Here is a 23,606-nt window from a genome sequence, read left to right as displayed (position 1 = left end):
CAACAAAACACAAAATTGACTTGAATAACAAAAGTTTCAAAAAATATAGCTCCTGGATAGGGTGGTGTCATTGAATGACAATTTCTAAAACAGTTTTCAGACACAATGATGTTATTTGAACTATTGAGTGATGATTCCAGACACAGCTTCCAGACAGAATGACATTGCTTGAACAAGTGGAAGACAATTTCCAACTCAGCTTTCAGATGGGATGGTACTATTGGAACTACTGGATCACAGTTTGTAACACTGGTTCCAAATGGAACAATACAGTTTGAACTATTAATTGATGATTTCTAACACAGCTTTAGCAGAAGCGATATTACTATAAACTGGAGTTCTCAATTAAGCAGGGTTTTATTATCCATTGTGAACTACTGTTTCATACAACTTAAACAATTATGAGGTCATGTACCTCGAAAGTTAGAACAGGCTGAGAAGATAAGCTTGAAAAATTGTTTGTCAATGAAAAGGTATATAACTTACAATAAAAGCAAAACATGTATGTTCAACACATAACAGTAAGAAGACTAGAGTAAATTAACTAAACCAGGAACTGCCTTTGTAATTTCATAAACACCAACATAATAATAATTTAATTTAATTAGACAACCCTAAAACAGGGATGAAACAGAATTTATCACAGAACTTTAGTTTTTTACTATCAAATGTATCAACTTGATTTTCATCAAGGCACGAATAGCACTATATTCCACACATTCACAGAAAAAGACTTCAAAACAAAACACTTACAAGGGTTGTATTAAACTTGAATGACAGTCTTTTGAAAAATCAGTTGTTCCACATATTTGCTGTATAACTGTTACTGTGAAAGAATTTAAATATTTGTTTTAAACAATGAAATAACAAATTCTGGAAATGTATAGCAAGACAATAAATTTTGAATCTGAACTTGTTTAACAAATTATTTTATATCTGTGTGTTTCAATGTTCCAAGACTATTAATACACTTGCATGCTTTAAAAAGAAAATCAAAATATATTGCCTTTTGCAATTTATTTAAATAGAAGTTTATGTTGGTAATAACAGAGTAAAAAAATTATCAAATGTCATTAGCACATTCTGTGGTTTTGGTTGTGAAAAGTATAAAAAACATTCTAACACCATTAGAATTTACCATTGTTTTTCATAAGACTGCAAGGACTAGGGATTAAACTTACTTTTGGTAAATTTAAGTAATCTGTTCAGCCTCACCACTGAGTTTATACTGCCTGGGGTTTAGTACAAACTATAATCCAAACTTGTCATACCTATGTATGTCGGTGTAGCTAGCCATAAAAAGCAGGATACATTTATTCAGTGATGAACACAGCTATATAAAATTAGAACTGTGTACAACTTGATTATGTTGAGGGAGGGGAATATATATTCAATTAAATCCTTGTATTCAGTGTGGTTGATCAAAACATGTTAGAACTAAGTATATTTTACAATGAGGCAGTCACAAAAACTTGTACATGTTTATGTACCTTCATCATAGTAATTAAATATGTAAGAATACATGTACTCAGTGGGAGTTTCAACATAAAGTTTAAACAAAATGCATCTACTTTAGATAAAGTCAAATGTTGTCACTTAAGTCTCCAAATACAGCAAACCTCTTGAAAATATCTATTGTCTAAAAACATTTAGGAATAATATATACAATGATGGTTTTTTCACAAAAAAAACATCATAACATGTTATTTTATCACATACTCTTTCTCAATAGTGGGTATGCATAAGTGTAGAAGCCTCATGTTCAAAATGAATCCTTACCTAATAGCTGAAGTTTACTTAAAGGGGATTTAATATCTATTATTTTTACAATTTTCAGAATGATTTCTTGGTAAAAAGTCAAGTTCTTCTCAAAAAATGAAGAAGGTATCCCCATATCTTCTGGACAGTTCTCCTTCTGCTGAGATATTGATCGAGCAATACGTTGTTCTGCCTCACTATATGCCAATCTAAAACACCATCACAAAATAAATATATTTTTAATTAGCAAAGGGTGCAGAACACCATCTAGACTTGAACATACAAGCCACAGATGAGTTATACTGCATTTAAATATTACTCTAAGCACATAGTCATATAAAACTATAAAACAAGACTATTACTGTTTATCTAAAATTATTTAAGAACATTTCTATTTTCCCTAATAGTAATGCTTTTAGTGCTAAATAAAAAAGTAACTAAATTACAACTTGTATGAGTTTTAAGTAATCTGAAAATAAACAAAATTTCAAAACATTATTACATTTTAAGGAAATTTAACCATTTAAGGATATTATTATTACTTGGATTACTTCAAATAACAAATAAAACTGTTGATAGGATTAATAACCTTTAATCATTATAAATACTTTCTTTAATAGTTTCTCAAACAAGTCAAGTAATAGCTAACTTCAATCTCATAAAACATTTTAAACTGTAATAATAAAGCATACAAATCATGAAAGATGTATATTTCACTGGTAAAATTCCCACTCTCAGAATTTATTTTGAGCATCTTATCTGTATGAACATCTACTAGAAAAAAGTACACTAAAATTAACAATACAAATTTAAGGATACTGGACTATTACAACATATTTCTAGATGAATTACTTATAAAAGTACTTCAGCTACTGATGTTATAAAAATTACTTGTATAAGACTACCAGAGCTACTAACACAATTTATGTTAATTGTATAAGAATAACAACCTAAGCTATTACAACCATATGAATTACTTGTATAAGACTACTAGAGCTACAGACAATATAAATTACTAGCATAAGAATGAAAAAAGATACTACAGCCATATGAATTACTTGTATAAGTACAGAGCTATTACTGATATAACATAAATTACCAATATAACAATGACTACTTAGGACACTAAATCTTCATGAAGTACTTGTATAAAAACACCCGAGCTATTGATACAATCTAAATTATTGACATGAGAATGAATACTTACTATCAGAACTACTGACAATCTCAATTGTATAATCTCAAAAGTATAAGTAATATTTTGAAACAACAGAAATGATGTAAGGTTGGTTGGTTGATTTGGTGTTTTATGGCACAAAGCAGCTAGGCTATCTGTGCCAAACATCCGTTAAAAAGTTAAAAGTAAATTTAGTAAAATTCATAAAAGGAAATTAAGGTAAAACAAAACCCATAAATACCATAAAACCAATGTTTACATCTAGTCTACAATGTTAAGAGAAAAACTACAGTAATTCAAGTTGTAAAGGGCTTTCTGTAGCAGAACTGTAATTATCATAACTTGCCAGGAAGACTAACAGGTAAGTACAAAAACCACTGTCAATCACCTGAAGTTGGCCTTTCCAGTCCTGTTTCCAAGTTATTTGACATTATAGCCATTTTCAAAAAGGAAAGTAATAAAATGGTATTAAAGGACATGTAGCAAAATTATAATAATTCACCAGGATGACTAAAGGGTAGTCCAAACAGCAGCGTTAGTCACCTGAAGTTGGCCTTTCCAGTTTTGGTTTCGAGTTATTTAATGTTACGGCCAGTTTCTAATTTCAAATTGAACTAGATGAACTGATTTTTAAAAAGGGAGCCACATTAAAAAGGTATAATGTATAAATTAAAAAACTTAAATGGTATTAGAAAGATTAATGGCCTTTAAAAAACTAAAAACATTACCGAGGTGGACAGTGTCACCATCACCAATAGAACTGTCTAACGTTACAGATAAACCTTGGGACAAAACATCTTTAAATTGGTGCTGGTGTTAAGAGTCATAATGAAGACAAGAAAGTAAAATGTAGCTTATTGTGATCTGAGTGTTACACACTACACACTGGTGCATCAGTTCCAGATAAAAGAAAACAATGAGTTAAAAAACTGTGATCAATGCGTAGTCTAGTTAGAACAACTTCCTCCCGAACCTTACGGAAGCTAGATGGCCAAAGTCCAATATACGGTTTTATTTGGAAAAGCTTGTTGTCACGTTGCTCACTCCAAATCGACTGCCAGCTGGCACGCAGCCAAGCCTTGTATACAGGACCATAGTCCATGTATGGGACAGGCACAGCAGTGATAGTGCCAGAGCAGATAGGCTTAGCTGTAGTGTCAGTGAGCTCGTTCCCACAAGTACCAACATGTCCTGGTATCCAGAAAAAACTGGATAGAAGTATATGTTAAAGAGAAATGGGCCAGTCAGTTTTGAATATCAGAGAGAACAGGGTGTGAACCAATGTGAAGCGATTCCAGGGCCAATAGAGAATTAAGCAAGTTGGTATAAATAGTGCAGTTTGAGTACTGCTTACTTTCTACGTGAAAGTGATTCATAGACCAGTGATTCATAGTCGAGTTTTGATTTAATAAGAGTACGATATATCTTTAATATGGAATATCAATCCACTCCCCAAGTGGTGGAAGAGAGGACACGGAGGATATTCAGTGCTCTTATACATTTGACCCGTAGCTGCTTGATGTGTGGTATAAAGGTCAGCTTACAGTAAAAGGGACCACAGGCAGCACAACTTCACTGATATGGAGGTGAATACACCATTGACAGCAAAAGTGCATGCAAACAGTTTTATAGAGAGTTAAAGCCATTTGCTGTGGTCCACTTCAGTAAACGATTGAGGGTATTCTATAGCTGCAACTCAATGGACCTCATGTTCGACAACTGACATAAGATGTGAAAGTCATTGACGATAGAGCCCGTTTGCAACAGTAAGAGGGAACTGTTCAGTGATGGCATTAAGTTTTATACTGAAAAGTATGACACTCAGAACACAGCCCTGAGGGACTCCAAGTTCCAGTAGAAAAGAATGGGAAAGTGTTGAACACACACGAACTGGGAATCTCCTGTCCATTAAAAAATTAATAAAAATGGGCAAATGGCCATGTAATCCATATACATGGAGGTCTTGCAAAATGCCATACCTCCATGTTGTATCACAAGCCTCCTTAATGTCAAACAATAGTGATACAAGATATTGTCATTTGAGAAAGGCTTCTCTGATTGATGTTTCAAGTCGAATCAGGTGGTCCAATGTTGAGAGCTGTTGTCAGAGCCCACACTGGGTGGGTGAGAGGAGGTTGTTTGATTCGAGGAACCAAACAAGAAGAGCATTAACCATCCTCTCTAAGGTTTTACAGAGACAGCTCAAAGCAACTGGACAGTAGTTGGAAGGAATCTTGGGATCCTTTCCAGGCTTAGAGAAAGGTAGGACAATAGCCTGGTGCATTAGGAAAAACATTCTCCTGCCAGATCCAGTTAAAAACAATCAGAAGAGAAGCAAGAGATAGATGGCACAGCATGTCATAGTGTATATCATCAGGTCCAACCGATGTACTGCCAGACCAATGAAGGGCCAATTTGAGTTCCACCAGTGTAAAAAGATTATTATAGTCATAGAGATAATCAGCTCAAAAAGAAAGAGGCAATTGCTCTGCCCAAGTCTTGGTGGCTAAGAAGGTGGAAGAAGAAGCAAAAGTACTAGATACCCGGCAAAAGCTTTCACCTAGAGTATTGGCAATGCTCTGGGTATCAGCTACTTCCTGGTCATCAGAGAGCAAGATCTAGAGGGGGACAGAATTATATTGCCCATTGACCTTTTGAATCTTGTCCCACATGACTTTGGAACTGGTGATAGAAGATATGGTGGTTGTGAACTTAATCCATGATTCCTTCTGGCTTTGATGTCTTACCCATCGAGCATGTGCACGGGCCCACTGAAAAGTGATGAGGTTCGAGAATGTGGGATATTTACAGAAAGTATCCTAGGCTTGTTTTTGAGCCTTCCGTGCCATGTGGCAGGCAGGATTCCACCTTGGACGAGGATATAGTGGAAAATGTGTCGAGGTTTTAGGAATACATTAAGCAGGTGCTTGTATAATACAGTCAGTTACTACTACCACACAGTCATCAATTGATGGCTTACAGATGATGGCAGGATCCAGCTTCCACTGGGGCACACAGGTCAGGTGACATCGACCATGGCCTGTCTCTCTCAAGAATATAGGAAAATGATCACTGCCTCATGGATTATTGTCAACCCTCCATGAAAAATGGGAGAATAATGAAGGGGAGCAAATTGAGAGATCAATAGCAGTAAAGGACTGACTACGTGCATGGAAATAAGTGGAAGAACCAGTATTGAAAAAAGGTTGTGAACAGAGAGCATACGCTCTACAGAGCAACCCCTCCTATCAGTATCAGCACTTCCCCAGAAGGGATGATGTCCATTAAAGTCCCTATGAATGATCATAGGTCTCTCCAGGTGACAGATAGAGAAAAAATAGTCATGGTATGACCAAAGGAAACACGGATGGCTACGACCTCCAAGAGTGTTTCAAGTGGCAAGACAGGGTGAGCACATGCTGATCAACCAATAGTGCCACCCCTCAATGCACTCATCCATCACACAGCCTGTCATTTCTGTTCAAAGAAAACCACCAAAAGGTGTCTGTATTGACAGGTTTCAGAAATGTTTCTTGTAAGGAATGATATACAGAATGAAAGGAAGCAATCAGTGTTTTGATGTTATCTAGAGTAAAATGTAAACCTCGACAGTTCCATTGGTAGAGAACCTTTCTGTTTACGACCACATCTTTTTTCCTTACTGTCCTTATTCCATGGAGGTCAATAGACATCCATGGATCTTGCCCTGGGTTGATTAGGCAGGTCTTTGCTGTTGGAAGGGGATTCCAGTGACTGAGGATGTGAATGAATGACTGTTTTGCATCTTGGGGTGGGAGAAGAAGATGTATCCAAGAAAATGCCTGCACCTGAAACCAATGGATGTAAATCTTGGGGTTTATTGGAATGTATGTATGGGACAGAGATAGGTGTTGAAGTTGATTCACAACTTTTTTACCCATGGAGGTCAAAAGACTTTTCATTTGTTTGGAGGCACAGAAAGATCTGTCTGCACTCCCACTGTAGTTGTGGAATGAAATGCAGTAGCACACATGCAAGATGAGGTGGTAGACAGCAATTTTTGAGCTTCAGGATAAGTAATGTTATGAATCGTTTTTAAATGCTACTCCTCTTTTTCTTCCAACCATTTAAGGCAAGAATGAAAATAGGACAGGTGAAAGCAATTGCAATTGATGCATTGAAGTTCCATTTCACACTCACAGGCATCATGGTCCTTGCCGCTGCAACAAGCAAATGTCAAGGAACCCTGACATGACGTCTTTTAATGACCAAACTGCTGACACTGGAAACATCGGAGAGGGTTTAGAATATATAGCCATACTCTGCAATTAAGATAACCTGCCTTGATGGAGGCAGGCTGATGTGGTGACATAAATGTGAGAATGAGGACATTGGTCAGCACCATAATTCCATTGTTGCGAGTGGATATATGCCTCACTGCAGAAACTCCTTGGGTGGAGAAACCAGAGAGATTCTCCAACTCTGGGATGTTCTTCAAATCCCTCTCACCAATAACTCCTCATGATGAATTTAAAGTAGCATGAGGCATAACCTCAATAGGTATATCCCCAATGGCCTTTGGATGCGAGAGGAGTTCATTGTGTTGAGATGTGGATGTTTCCACCAATATCACCAGATTGAAGCTTTTTTACTGACTCTGGACAGCCAGCAAGTCCCTCTTGTCCCCCTTCTGAATGAAAAAGGGAGACAATTGCCCTAAAGGTTTGTCTGAATGTGAATGCAATATAAGAAAATAAGATACAAGAGGTGGAACAGATGGTGAGGATTGCTGGCTCAGGATCTTCAAGATGTGGTTGCTTACTTATAGACTGTTTTTTCACTATTTTATTAAGATTTTTAATTGGAGTATCCATAATAAAAAAAGGGATATTTTGGTGCCCACTGACCCCACCCACCATGGAGCCCTACAAGGGGATGCACTACAATATCAAACAAGGACACTGCAGCAACACCAAGGTTTTGTTAGCACTATACCCAAACACCAGCATCAGATACAATGTCCACAACACCTGTTGAGAACATCCAACACTGGTACTTGGTTGATCCTAGCCTGAGTGGACCAGTCGACTGACCCTAGTTGGGCCACCCCAAGGCTGCCTGTCTACAGGAATTCAAGGCCAAATTGGTGTGTTAGGCAAATACATGAGTGGATGTTTAGATCCCAGAGGAGGTAAACTGAAAGAACAGAACCTTTCCTGGGAGGTCCCCTCACCACGTGCAAGAATCCATACCGAGGGGTGATGAAATGATAGAAATGCCAAAAAGTTCAGAAACGACGTGCATTTTAATCTACTTATAGTGAAAGCATTATTCAAGCAAATGCATAAATGGTTTGAAAGCAGTTCCGTATCTGATAATGACACTCTGAGGCATTTATAGCCAATTAACTACAACTCATTATGCTTGGCTTGCTTCCATTTATGCTATGGCTCTTCACAAGTAAAACATCCATATGTTCATTTTGGAGATCTAGTCAAGTTCCTGAATAATATGGAATACTGCTCTGTACTTCATTTTGAAGCTGTATGGTTTGGTTTGTCTTAGAACAAAGACACACAATGTTCTAGCTGTGATCTTATTAAAAGGTTAAAATTCAAAGAACTTGTGCATATAATTAAAATATTAAAACCTACAATTAAACAAATTTGTATGATACCCAATTAAAAATCTTTATTAAAACAGATCAACAGTTGTAGCAGTTTCTCAGCATGTTTCAATATGGTTTCATACCATTTTCATAAGTGTGAAAAACAGTTACTGGATGTTACGTAAGTACAAAAGCCATGGTCATATGACAACTAGTTAACAATTCCAAAAATAAGATGACACCACCTACATAGTTTCTGATTTTCTAACTCTTCATTTTTATTTAAGATCAAGTTGTTTTTCTCGTTTCTTTGTTTCAATGGCTTCTTAGTATTTCTAGCAGTCATATTATTCAGTTGAACCAAAACAAGCACTCTTTCTCAATGGATAATATTTCCATTATAACTTACATGTTAATTTAAAACTCTGCATTAGTTGTTTTAAACTTTTCTTTTATGTTCATTTTTTGCAAATTTTAAGTTTCTTTTAGTTTGACCAATGTATTCATGACCACATTGACATTGAACTTTACATATACCTGTTTCCTCCATTAGGTTTATTTCAACTTTAGTTTAAAATAATATCAGACTAATTTTATTCAATGGTTTGTAAATGGCAATACTTTTTTTCTGAATTTATGAAAAATTTGACATGATAAACCTGAAATATACAGTAAAAACATTTTATTAAATATATTTTATCAAATGTTGATTTTAGTTTATTATTTTGATCAACATTTATTTTATTAAATTTCTTCACAGCCCTATCAACAATATGAGGTGAGAAACCTTTATCTAATGCAAGATTGTTCATAAGCAACAGTTAATTTTTAAAATCTGCTGAATTAGAACATACCTTTAAACACCTGTAAACATAAGAGTAAAAAGGTGACATTTATTGCAACTTTGTATGGCATGATTCTTGGTGTGGCATCATAACAGAAAAAAGGTTTATGATAGACCAAACTTTAACTTATTCTTGTTTTTCTTAAAAATGGTAAGCTGTTGTCTTTGTTAGCTTCAAGAGTAAATTGAATAGAAGGTTTGAGGCTATTTCAGTAATTAGCAAATTATAGCAAGTTCTCTTTACCATGCCACTACAAGATGTCAACATACCTAATCCATATTTTCAGTTTAAGTTTAGCATTTTGTAAATCATCATCTTCAAATCTATCCATCAAAAGATCACATTACAAAAGAGAACCCTTGATGTTAATTCAAAAACCAATTTAATCTAAAAAGTATGATACCCTATAACTAGAATGCTTTCAAGGGGTCTAACTTTTAAAAGCACTCAGGTTAAAGGGTACTGTATTTCTATGTAAAATCTAACATAGGTATTGATAACATCTACCTCAATGGTATAAGGTTATAATAATGATGCTATTTAAATTACCTGTATAAATCTAATACTTTAATTGATGTCACTGGATTGAATAGTACAATTTTATAATTAATAATGCCATCTAAATTATTCCATAAATCTAACATATATATTGGTATGATCTTAGGATGTGATATAATGTTATGGTTAATAATGCCATCTGAAATATTTCCATAAATCTAATGCATGTATAAATGTATCATTACCATCTCAGAAAATGGTATAATGTTATGATTAATGATGTTTTCTGAAATGTTTGCATAAATTTAATACACACATAGATGTCTTGGTAACACCTTAATCATTGGCATAACATAATACTTTGTAATACAATATGAATTAATTTTCTTACATCTAACAAGGTTACTAGAATTACTCCTAAAATAATATTACCATAATCACCAACATACCTAAATTAATTAAGCATAATTATAATTACTGGTATCAGTAACACACTGCAATATGTCAGAACACCTGTATCCTCAAATTACTTGTTTTTAGGTATTGATAATAAACATCTAGAAGTAAACATTTACCAAAAGGAAAATGTATTTTCAACAGATATGTATCTCACAAAATGCTTTCTCAACTTAAAATGTCCTTTACTGGCACAAACATTTGCTTGTCACTAACCTTGATACTTCAGCTTATTTTTGCATACTAAAATGCAAATAATTATGCAGCAACCCTCCACCAATAGAAGTGCAACACTATCCCTATCATAACTAGTACCTTCTCTAATCTTGTGGCTGTTAAGCATTTTGATATTGGTCAGATCACTAAACCAAACTAGAAGTGGGGAAGATAGGTAGAAAGTGTGAGAGGAGATAAGAATCTATCAGAAATATATTTTCAATTTAGTAAAACATTAACTTACAACACAATATCTAACAAAAAGCTAGAATCCCACAGTCAGCCAGTAAGAAGACAATTCTCCTTTAAAAAGTGCCCAAAAGAAAGTCATAGGGTGTGAGAAGGAATTAAAAATAACACACCTGTGGGAGACCATAATCACTTCTAAGCTGGGTATGCTCTTCATCTTGTATAAATGTGTTGCCTAAAATATGTTTGGAAACATGAAGGGACCCAGAGAAAAAAAATACAGAAATAATGGGACCACCTGGTATAGAATGATTAGGGCATGACAGACTGTAAATGGAAGTTCCACTTCAACCAATAACTGACAGCATTTATAACATTCATCAGGCCTGCAGGAGGAAAAAGGTTTGTACCTTTTACCTCAAAAATGGATATCAGCAGGGAAGAGAAGCATTTGTACAAAGAAACCACTTCTCATGTGTGCATATGATCTGTGGGAACAACATCTGGGGAATAGTAGAAATAAGGGTGCCTCAGCCAGAAGATAAAACTGCAATATATGGCAGAATGCTACATTCAATACCTGGTGACATCTGATTTATATATATATATAGGCCCATGATAAAAAGGGTGTCACACCATGATTAATAGAAAACATACATTCCATTTCTTTTAAAACTATATTTGAAACTAGTTAAATATACATACAACAAATTCTTTAAACAACAGAGATCACAGGGATACCAAAAATACTATATGGTTCTCTTATTCTTGTAAAACGTCCATTGAGGCCTATTCAGTTACTTTAGAATTTCAGTTGAAAAAGCCAAACTACCCATCCCTGTTTCCATCATGATAGTATTCTGTGTACATTTCCCTTACAGTTGTGATTAATTTTATCAAAATTGTATACTGCTCTTTTAGTAATAGTTTGATCTTTTTCAAAATATCCTTTTTTGTCAAAATGTACTCAGGCTGATTCAATTACTTTAGAACCACACTTTGATGGAATAAATTATTCTTTTTTTATCCTTTTCTATTGTTAGTCTTACATATTAAAGGTTAGGTCTACATTAATCATCAGGCCTTCACTTCTACTGAAGTTAACTTTACACTGAGCCTTTTCTTGGCCATATATTTACTCTCTTCTCCTATTGTCTTTGTCTGTCTGTCTGTTGTTTCCTTCTCCTCTCATAATATTTATATGTTTATCACTAGATTCTTGACACCAATGAGTTACAAGCACAACTTCCAACAACTGTCTGTTTTTAATTCTTATGGTAATAAAAAACTAAACATTCATACAATATTCATTCAAAAAATAACATCTACACTAAACAGTCTTTATGTCCCAACAAGGATGTCCCCCAAAGGTGAAAGATCTCAAGGGAAGAAAACATGATAATTATCAGGAGAAAGAGAGGAAAAAATGCCAGGCAAATTAAATGGAAAATTCAACTTCAGAAAAAAACAGGAAAAATGAAGAAATGAATGGTTTCAGGAAACATAGAAGAGAGCAGTACAATGTGTCATATACCATCAAAGATCCTTAACTGAGCAAAGGAGGCAGGCAAGCTTGGAACAGTCTTAAAGATGGGAAAAGAAGAAAGGGAAAACTGAATGAAAGGAGGAATAGCCTCTTGAGTAGCTAAAGTCTTGAACATAAAGAAATGATCAGGAATGAGAATTACATAGAATCTAATAGAAAAAATGTGGCAAACACATCAGAAGAATAATGTTTGTTTTCTAACAAGTCAGGAGCAGGGACTGCTAGACAAGGTGATTCAAAGAACATGAATAGAAAAGGTCCAATGGAGGAGAACAGAGGTGTCAATCTAGAAGGGAAGCAGAACTGGGAGGATGGGAAAACAGAAGGAATGCAACAACATGGATAAGATTAGAAACTGGAAAACACAAGCAATGTGACTAAACTGAAAATTGGCAGACAGTGCCACACTGTAGCCCAGATAAGGTAGAAAGTGAAAGACACTATTTCAAAGCATCAAGACAAAAAGGTCAGTATGTGAGGAAATATACGATGAGAAGGACTATAACACATGTACCATTTTTGTCTGTTCTAAGTACCACACATGTAGGTAAACCTTCATGGAGGAAGAAAGAACAGGATGGAAAAGAAAAGAAACTACATGCAAAATTCCAGTCTTTTAGACAATGGTAAAGACAAAGCCATGCAAGAAGACAGAGTAAAGGTACAAATGAATGATGCATGCTGGAGTGTGGCTGATGAAGAACTGTCAAAGATAAAGAAAGAGAAAGATATATAACACCAAAAACCGGTACAGCTGTAGAACACACGAGTCGGTGAATGTGTAACCAGTGGTATTACATTACATGGAATAGTGTGAAGTATTTGTAAGGGCATGTGGGAAAGTGCAAATACAGATACCCACCCAACCAATCCAGACTGAGAATATCAACTGCTTCCATCACAGTATGAGAAACAGGAGACCAAAATCAGAGAAGTGGTGTATTGAGAGAGTGACAAAAACATCCAAATCTGACACACCCCAACCCCCCACCATTACTAACTTGCCCCTAGAAGTTCACAGAAAATATGTAGGAACCTGACTAACAGCAAGAAATTCCAAAATTGATATGGAGAGAGGACTTTGAAAGATAACACTAGTCCACAAACTCTCAATTGTCAAGATACACTCCCAACCAAAAAAAAAAAAAAAATGCATCCATAAAAGGTGATATTTTGGAAAAAATGGAAGAGGAGGAATATCCACAGTAGTATTATTTTGTTCTGACAACAAGTCAAAGTTGATATGTAAGGGTGAGAAAAGAAGAAGAGGAGCAATGAAAGGATCCCCAACAAGGCTCCATTTATCTATAAAAACTCACTAATGATACCTTACAAGGACATGATCAAGAGGAATGAGGGCTTCTAGAGAAGCCCATGTCCCTAAATGTAAGAAAGCCTCCCACTCAGTAAGTTGATGAGAGAATGAGATGTATACGAGACATTTCACACCTTGCAATTAAAGTGAAGCAGGTAAAGCCTAACAGATGTGGAAGTGGAAAAACACTGAGATGAACCAAAACATTGTGGGTGTCAGGAAAATTTCTCCACTCTTACAAGCCAAACTACCATGACAGTGTGCTGGAGAAGTAACTAAGGATGGTTGACTGAGTCATCTTGTGAGGAAGTAAAAAGCAACCATATGTTGATAGAAATGTCCCTGGGATGAATCAGACAAACAAAAAATGAAAACCTATAGAGGAGGGAAGGAAATATAATTGTAAGATAATGAGAGAGGCAAAGGGAAGTATAGGACTAGATTTACTGAAACAACTTTAAGAACATGTTCATCAACTGTTAAGGATCTCCAAACATGGGAAAATTGAAGGAGCCTGGTCCCCATCAGTCCCAACCAAGAAGGATAGTTAAAGAAATACAGGGAAAGGTAATCAAATTATTAGGGTCAAATTCCCACTAAGAAATAAGAAACACTTATCCTTTGAGTCCAAATAATGGAATATAAAATGATGATAATCAAAAGGACAATCATCCATAGCATGTGGAGATCAAAGTATACCAACCCCTGAACCAAAATGACTTGCATGAGCCCCAGCATCCAGTGAAAAAGGAATCACTAAAATAATTACCTAAAGGCTGGAACCAAAGAAGAGCAGAAGAGGAACATAGGAAATGGGAAAAAAGGACAGTATATAACATACCTGAATAATCAATTCCACCAAAAGAAGATGCCTGTTCAAGTCCTCCAAAATGACACACAAATGATAAGCATATTCAGATTTAAACAATCTAAAACTTCCTTATCACTGAAAACCAAGATAGGACAATCATCAGTTTGTTCTGTTTCATATATGAAATTGATCAATTCCAAATGGACCAGAGTCATTACTTCATGGAGCTCTGAATCATGATTCCGACCCATTGGACATGGTCAGTAATTTTATTACAGCTGATGTAGTCATAAGCACTCAGAACTGTGAGTGTATATATCATGAAATTGACAAAGAAGAGAAAATAATTTGCAACTCTTCACAAATGAGAACACAACTGGTAAAAAACAGCATAATTAAATAGAAAAATTAGAACTTGTGAAAACTAGGTGAAAATATGTCTATTTATTGAGACTGCCAATCAAGAAATTGTTAAGAGCAGCACGATTAGAAAGGGTACTATTTATTATAGGGGTAATGTTACACTCCTATTGGTCAATGGTTGCTGCATAATCATTTGCAATGTTAGTATGCAGAAATAAGTGGGAGTATCAAGGCTAGTAGCAAGCAAAAATATGCACCAATAGAGAGCAGTATAACTCAAGACAGGATTTGTGAGAAGAGGCAAGACACCACGTCTAAAAATTACAGTAAACACTAGGACTAAGTGTAAATATCTGATATTGTCTGAGAAAATTAAGCATAAACAATGGTTTATGTAACTTAGAGTAAGGCTCAACTAACTACTGAGTAGAAACTAATGATGTACACTTTCCTAGTTCTAGAACAATAACACTATTAATTTCATTTTATTTACCTATGTAACGCCAGCAGAAACGGCCACAGTGGTTGCAGCAAACATACTTCCACTGCTTTGTAACATATATCCTGTGCAATCTCTGTGTTTAACTGTTCATGCATCAGACCCAACATCTGTAATACTGTTTCTGTTGCCACATTCACATCAGAAACAATACAGTCAACATGACGCTGTAGAGCAGAGTAGGTTTCTTGTACAAAGGTACTTGATTTGTTGCTGGAAGACAAAAACTCAGATGGTAGAAGCTTTTCATTAGAATATCTTCTATCTGTCATCTTACACTGATCATTTACATTTTTTGTTTCCAAATGAGTACTACTAACAATGTGTCGACAAGCTATATTAGTTTCTTCTGTGTCTTGATGCAAAGCTCCAGTGGTAAAAAGAATTTTTTCTGGCAACTCTTCTGAACAAGTTACTAAATCATTCTTGGGTATTTTTAGATTTTTGTAAGTACATGGTTTTTTGTCTATGCAACTTTCTATAGACTGACTAGAATGTTTCCTGTTTTTATTCAAATATGTGTCAGTGGTTGAACAGGATAAATCCACATCATGTAACAATACTATGGAATCAGGCAGAGAGTCATTTGACAGGCTACTGTTTTCAGGATCACTTACACCATTAACACTGAATGGAGCACGGTTTAGAAGAACATTAATCTTGTCCTGCAAATGAAGCACGGTTTTTTCAACCCACTGACTTAGAGGATGTGATGAAGTTCTAGTTCAAAATCAAAAGGTATAGATCAGTATATACCAACATCACTTGTCCTTTAAAACAGTTGATTAAGAGAACAATATGAAACTTGATAACTTCAGAAAACACAAAAATGCATTAAATGTTTTCATCAGTAGCTTATACAAGTGCCCAACTATAATTATTAATTAATACCTTTTTTTTTAAATGTAACTAGTTACTAATTACTAGTTAGTTTTATTTTACATTTTAGTTGTTATCCTGCTGCCAACTTCTGATAAGGACTATTTCTATGCTATGGTAGTCAGGATTTGATCCTAGGTCTTTAGGGGTGGATTAAGGATCAAATGAGTCGGAGGGTAATTTTTTTTTTTACTAGGACTGTTATGATGGCTGTCAAAGATTAATGTTGAAAATAAAAGATATGTTTTGTTTTTGAATAAATTGGAAGGATAATACTAAGAGATATGCAACTCATCTACAAATTGACGAACACTATTAGATGTTTCTTGTACAGGAAGAGTGGTGCTTAACACAAGACAAAATTTGCATTTTAACAAGAAAGCATATGAACAAACTACTTATGCATAAACTCAGCAACTCACACATTCAAAAGATTCACATTGTTACTCACATAGTAAACCCAGTAGTAACAGCAGACCATGTCACCTTTACTTTGTTACACTATTGTCCACCTGGCACCTTTGACAGCTATGGCACATGTGATTTGTCTGGTGTCAAGTAATTCTTACAAGTCATTTTCTATGTACAAAAGTGTCAGTGTATTTAGCCTATCTTTGTGCATTGTTGTCACTGAGAAGGATCTTTCCCCCAAGTAATTGCTTGACATGAGGCACAAACAAGTACATCCTTAAGATTATAAAGACGTTTGGGAAAGTTTATTTCAGAAATTGGTTGTGTATCATTCTCAGCATACTTTGTTTATTAGATTCTGACAGCTGTGAAACTCTCCAAGTCCATTGATAGAATACATATTAATCTATGTTTTATTTAGTGTATTACAGAGATCTTCTGAAGGCATGGACTCTAAATTTGTAGAAATACAAATTTGCCACTGATAATTTCATATACCACTTCCTTGTTGTCTAGTGCACATCAAAGTTTGCCAGTTGTTGCTAAATAAGTTCGACCTATATACCAAGTAGTGTGAAAATTATCGTCTCCAGCATTACATTAATCTCATCTTATATTTATTTTCCTTGATATTTCAACCTTACATGTTTTGCTTCCTGACAGTTGTTTACCCCTTTCCTTATATTTAGGAAATTAATCTTGTAATTCCTACAAGCAAATCTTAAGAGATTTTGGTAGATGATAATTTGTACTAGGAGTTCTTTAATGAAAGAATAACCCTCCATAATTTCATCATTATACCTGTTTCTAGTTATTCCAAATGTATCATAAGACTTCTCAACTCTAACATATTCCAACATATTTGCCTTTAATATTGGATGACTGTAGTAAGACTATCCATGGCAATCTTGTATTCTTATATTATTCTTTTCAATAAAATTAATAAAAACAACTTTTGCTCCTGTGTGGTTGCTTATCAGTAAATTTGTGGCAAATCTTTCTATAGAACCATCACCTAAAACATATCTTAAGATCGTCACTTGATCCACATGGGATATCTGGTGAAGAATCATACTGATTAAAAGGTTGAAAAACTACAATTATACTCCAGTTAATTAAAACAGAACATTTTATTTTAGCCAATGCTTTGCCTTTGCAGCTTCTAAACATGTGTGTTTTTCTTATAGCAAAGCAACATCTGGCTATCTGCTGAGGCCACCAAGGGGAATCGAACCCCTGATTTTAGCATTGTAAATCCATAGACTTATCGCTGTACAAGCAGGGGACCTTTGCAGCTTCATCAGAGTTAGTAAATGACAAACAATCAGTAATACTTGGATGTTTTAATTTCCTGGTTAATGGTAGTAAGAACTTTTGTGTAGGACTTCTATAGATTCATCATGAACAGTTGAGAAGTATGAAGCAAAACATTTTACTTTATTTATGTGTTTATGAATGTGGTCAGCAAAAAATTTACCATACTCCAGTACTGCTAAGTAACTGCCATTATGCACTGAACCAACTACTTCATCACTTCCTCTGTATGCTAACCTGCTGTATGATAGAAACTTTACAAATGAGATAATGTGTTCTATAACTTAGCACCTGTTCTTTTATCTCTGATCCCATCTGCTGCATTATAGTCTTGTTGATTCATTCAGTTTTGGTCTTATGAAAAAACAAATTTGGTGATGTAATTTTGATGCAATGACTAAAGTACTGTGTAGTCAGGGTAACCAGCTGTTGCTGAAAACAATTTGCATATAATACAGAAGATATCCTCCTTCGACAATGAGTAGCAAACCCAGCCTCTCTTTTAACATTTTCTTCATTCAACTGCTTGTGATTAAAAATAAATAAAATATGTGAGTATTAGCAATTATAATTGTCATCTGGAATCAATTTTGCAGATGCATTAAAATCTACATCCATGTACTTGCAAGAAGTAATCTTCAACACACAAACAAAATCTCTGATTTCATCAGAAAGTTGTGTCCATGTTCCTATATCAAATGTAAAAGGTAGGTTAGTTAGGATCTTCACTGGTATTAAAATAATTTATTTTTTCCTTTTAATAAGGGCTTAATTCAATTTGATCAATTTGACAATGTTGAGAGTCATCATCATAGAAAGTTATCTCTACATGATTGTTTTCAGTCTTAATTGGAGGCTATATTTTCAGCATATTATTTTTTAAGGCAATGGCTGGATTTGATATGAGTGATGGTTATCCGTATCCAGAAATTTAGTCTCTCCACTGTCTTAGTTTCATAGTTTTAGTTACTACTTTCTTGAATATTTTTTCCTCTTTCTTTAATTTTAGCTTTTCCAACTGCTTATGCTTGTGTGTGCACACACACAAGCATATGTGTGAGCGTGTAAGGACAGAGGGAGAGAGATGTCAGAATGAGATACTTAACAGTTTTGTAACAAATAATCCCATCATTTTCTGTACTTATTTAAAAAAATTTTGTAATTGTATGGCTTGATTCTATACCTTCCAGTTAATGATGTTTGTCAAGTTGACAACATATTTACAGATAAGTGGGTTACTATAAGCCTACAAGTAATTATTTTTTTAAGGAATGATAATTTGCAAATTTTGTTGAAGTATAAAATATTCAATACAATATATCCTAAACACTGAAAATACTTTTAATTATGTTGTTAGCATTAACTAAACTCTTTTCTTAAACAAAATCTAAAGATTATGAGAATGAAAAATCAAAAGATTTAAATGTCTTCCATTTAACCTTGTAATTTAGGTCTAGTTATATTCTAGGGCTATTCTTGATCACAAAATAAGCAAGAAACAGTGTAAAAGGTTCAAGTTTCTAGGAAGAAGCTTGGCTGACAGTGTCATGAAATCAGGAAGAGATTTCGATTGATTGAGGACTCTCAACTGATTACTATCACTGAGTGTAGTCTTACTTAGACCTAGCACACTTGCATTGCAAATTGTATACAAATGTGCAAGGTCAGAGATATGACTACACCTAGTCTGCCATTTGGAGACAAGCCAATTATGCCAACCCAACCCACATACATTATTTTTCTCTTCTAAAACAAGTACACTTGAACAAATGATATTTATTAAGCATTTTTCTAAACAAAAATGAAGTCAGGTCTTTGTTGTTGTTGTTGTTGGTGGTTTTTTTTTTTTTATTTATAAGGGGCCTTTTTTGACCCATGCCTGGGGCTAATCCCAAATGCATCTGCATCAATCCACCCCTGGTCTTTCTGGTGGGAATAACGTACATTAGAACTCAACTAAGGTATTCATCATTTAGACCTTGAATCAACTAACAATCTAATTGTTTTCAAAAGGGGAGGTATCAAAGTTTTGCTTACATCTATTCTAAGTTGAATATGTGTGTTATTAGTTAGGTGAAAATACAAGGCTTATGTTACTTTTGTTGTATGATTCTTCTACTATTACACAGATACAGATAAAACAACAATTTTTTGGTTTATACAGTAAAATCTTTTTTTTTCTTTTGAGACTGACCTACATACCCAAATAAAATAATTTTTACTGTGTACATTGTTCAATTGAAGAATATTATTAGTGTCCTGAAACTCAAACTGAATAAATACCACACTAAATAGCAGCAACAAGTAAGATGGAACATAGTCATGGATTACTGTCACATACTGTTCTAGGTAATTGCAAACAGATGGAAGAAAGACTAGCTGATATTCAGAAAATAAATATGCTTAATAATGTGACAAGTGAAGATGCAAATACCACAAACTCTTATTTTTGTATACAAAGTTCATTCACATGCTAACCTTATCAGCAATATTTCAATCAGTCATTTTGGAAAAATAACATTTTAAAAGGTTTGTAATGTAAAAGAAACTGTCTCTATTTATGTTGATGTCTGTGAACTATTAAAATGTAGTAATATACTATTAGAAAAAAAAGAAATATATACTGAATTCCAAAAACTGCTGGTGATATTTAATAATGCATTCAATTTTATTTTTTAATATAGTTTAATATTTCACCTTCAATAAAACTACAACATCAAATTACTGAATAGAGATGAATAACTATTCTCTTGCAACATAATATTATCTATAAAAATACCACTTTCATTGATAATTTGATTCTACCTTAGTATTGTCATGGCAATTTGTTCAATTACATCTGAGTCTTCTGGTGCTTCTTCAAGTTTCTTCCATAAGTTAGATGGCCAGTCCTAAACAATTTTATTTACATGATGATTATGATGAAAACTGTTTTAACTTAAAACACAAATAAGAAATGACAGTATTAACAAAAAAGTATGACAACATACTGAAAATCAGAGTGAGTTATGTGAATGTGCAACAATCTTCTCCATTCAGCTATAATTCACATTAACTCCTTCCATAGTTTACTAGAGATAGCTCAGATACCCTCCATGTTTGAAAAAATATTTGCCTAAGTTAATTCAAAATAAACCATTTCTTGCTATATTGTTAATTATTTGCCAGAATTTATTTGCATGCTATCATGCATTACAAGTAATACTCATTTAACAGCACTGGAAATGCTGTTTATGCAAGTAACTATTATATTTATTCTGAATTATGTATCAAAGATCTGAAGAAAAGCATTCTTATTCTTTATTATAGCTTTGTTGAAATAATATATATCATGTATAAATCCAGATCATGAAAGAACTTTTGCTTCATTATTAAACAAGTATAGTCCATCAAAAAATACACTAAAAACCTGACTTTTTTTAGCTCATTTCCAAAAAAAAAAAACCTGACATAGTAGAGGATAAATAATTTTTTATACTGTTTGCAAAAGAAACAAAAAATGTTTAAATCTATAGGAGTTGTTTATCCAACAGGTTACACTCTTTCTACAAATTTCCCCTTTACAATATGCTCATGTCTACGACTTAAAAAATTATTTCAGTACTGTTGATGATGTGCCATTATAGTTAGAAGAAAAATTGTTAACTCAGATGATCAAATTTCTATTGGAAAATATCTAAATTTAAAGGAAGGAAATCAAAGGAAGGGTATGAGATAAATTCTATTCATGTTATGGTTTTGTTTACATTTCATTTATTATTCCATCTATCATTTAATTATACTATAAGCTTTTAGTCACAATAAAGCAATAACTCACCTTCTATCTGGGGCATGTTGATTTTGAATATATATGCTCTATGAAAATAGCAACAGCTAGGACTAATGGTGATGAACAGATATTAATGTTGTGAAATATGTAGATTTATGGTAATAGTTGGTCACACAAGATGCGACTTCCTGGTCACCCACAAAATAAAAAGCTTTTCTTGATCTTCTAGATACTTCTTCAAATTCAACACATTGAGATTTAGGTTGTATTGTTTATTAACAACTTCAGTACTAGTGTCTCAGCCAAACACAGGTTTACTAATTCTTTTGTAAGTGATAAAATTTGTGTTATATAGTTGTTTGAAAGTTTTCCTTTGAATTTCTGGAGTTATATTTAGTAAACTGTTTTCATTTAGCCCTAGTAGCAGCAGCATTTTGTTTAGTTCATCACAAAGGGTGTGTAAATACTAAACATGTATTTCATACAAAAAATACAGTTTGAAATCAAATGAAATAGTAGGGATGGCACACACCAAAGTATACTTAAAAACATACTAATAAACAATTAAAAAGAAGATCAGTGAAGGGTAATTAACCATAAATAAACAATTCAATAAAATTAAAATTTAAAAGAAAAAATTCTGATCTTCAATGTTGTGTCTTTTCACAAATGACAAAAATTGAAGTATTGAAGGATCAATGCAGATCAAAATGTATTAAACACAAAATGCACAAAGCAATCTTGAATATCGACACACTGTGAAATTCAGAACACAGTCAAATAGTGTAAAGATAAAAATAAACAGTGAGGAAAATCAACTGAGTCTGAAGATTCATACAGATTTATATCAGAGCAGTAGTGAACAACTACAGATAAAAATTAAGCAACAAAGAACAGTTCTATAGATCAACTGATACTGAAACAGACAAGTGATCTTTTAAAACTATCACCATACCTCAGTTTCTTCAATCCTAAGAATCTTGGCATACAACTGTTGTTTCTTTTCTTCTTCAGAAGGAAGTTTTCTGTGAGTAAGATGCAGAAGGTACATAAATTAGCATGTACGTGTGTCCTTAGACTCTCTAAATTCCACTTTAGAAAAAAAAAAAAAAGATGATTTAAAATGTCTTTTCTTTTTATCTAAAGGTCAGTTAATGAACTAATGAGTGACTTTGATAGCATACACGTGACAGAAATAATTTTACTTTAGCTCTCTCAACAGGAATGTGGTCCAAGAGAAAAACCACAGAACCATTTTTACTTGTATATAGTTGTAATAATATAGTGTTTAATACAATGTGTGCATCTGCACAAAATTTGGCAGATTTTTACACACATTGCAAGTATTTTGCACAAACAAATTTTAATAAAAAGTATTTGTTTTAAATGGTCCATATGAAAAAGAAGAATATTCTGTTATGTTTTTCAGAGAATTATTGAATGTCTCATAATGCTCTTCAGTCTTAAGTGACATCATTTTTATTGATCAATGGAAATGCATTTCAAGTGACAATGGTAGTGAATATGTACTGATGTGTTTGATGATGCTAAGCCTCAACTAGAGCCATGATAAGTGCATAATTTTAATGGGATCAATCTTACAGCTGGCTTTTCAGTTTACAGGAGTGTTGTACAGTGTACAAAAAAGTTTATTACAAGAAGTTATAAACCATATTTTATGTTAATCCACAAGCTAATTGAATTGTAAAAAATATCCAGTGTAAAGATGTCGCTGCAAATATATCATTTATGATATTATTTATATATTATAAATATATCATTTATGTTTCTTGCTCTATTTTTATACTGGAATATGTAAATATAGTGATATGAACTAGTAGTGGGTAAGAATACCCTATGAACCAGACATTCATTTTTTCTGTGCTGCCAAAATGAGAAGTGATGGGTGTATATCAATTATAAAATTTTTACATTTTACCAATGAAAATGATGTGAAAACAATGCATCTTTTA

General features: G+C 33.7%; 1 protein-coding gene across 9 annotated transcripts in view; it reads right to left on the bottom strand.

Moving 5' to 3' along the window:
• The window catches only part of LOC143240526 (VPS9 domain-containing protein 1-like), a 104,372-nt gene that overhangs the window by 10,891 nt on the left and 69,875 nt on the right, over window positions 1-23,606 (bottom strand). For 7 of the 9 annotated variants that reach the window (XM_076483095.1, XM_076483091.1, XM_076483090.1 and 4 more), the window contains 5 exons: window positions 22,589-22,658; window positions 20,670-20,755; window positions 15,255-15,980; window positions 1,780-1,967; window positions 754-826 (listed from right to left, as the gene is read on the bottom strand). In XM_076483095.1, coding sequence (XP_076339210.1) covers window positions 754-826; window positions 1,780-1,967; window positions 15,255-15,980; window positions 20,670-20,755; window positions 22,589-22,658 — 1,143 coding nt within the window. The remainder of the gene's footprint in view (window positions 1-753; window positions 827-1,779; window positions 1,968-15,254; window positions 15,981-20,669; window positions 20,756-22,588; window positions 22,659-23,606) is intronic. The other 2 variants (XM_076483096.1, XM_076483097.1) reach the window with 2 other exon arrangements.

This window comes from Tachypleus tridentatus, chromosome 13 (assembly GCF_004210375.1).
Source record: "Tachypleus tridentatus isolate NWPU-2018 chromosome 13, ASM421037v1, whole genome shotgun sequence".
NCBI classification, from domain to species: Eukaryota; Metazoa; Arthropoda; class Merostomata; order Xiphosura; family Limulidae; genus Tachypleus; species Tachypleus tridentatus.
The sequence above is the reverse complement of the archived record's forward strand: the minus strand, read 5'-3'. Positions and strand labels throughout refer to the sequence as shown.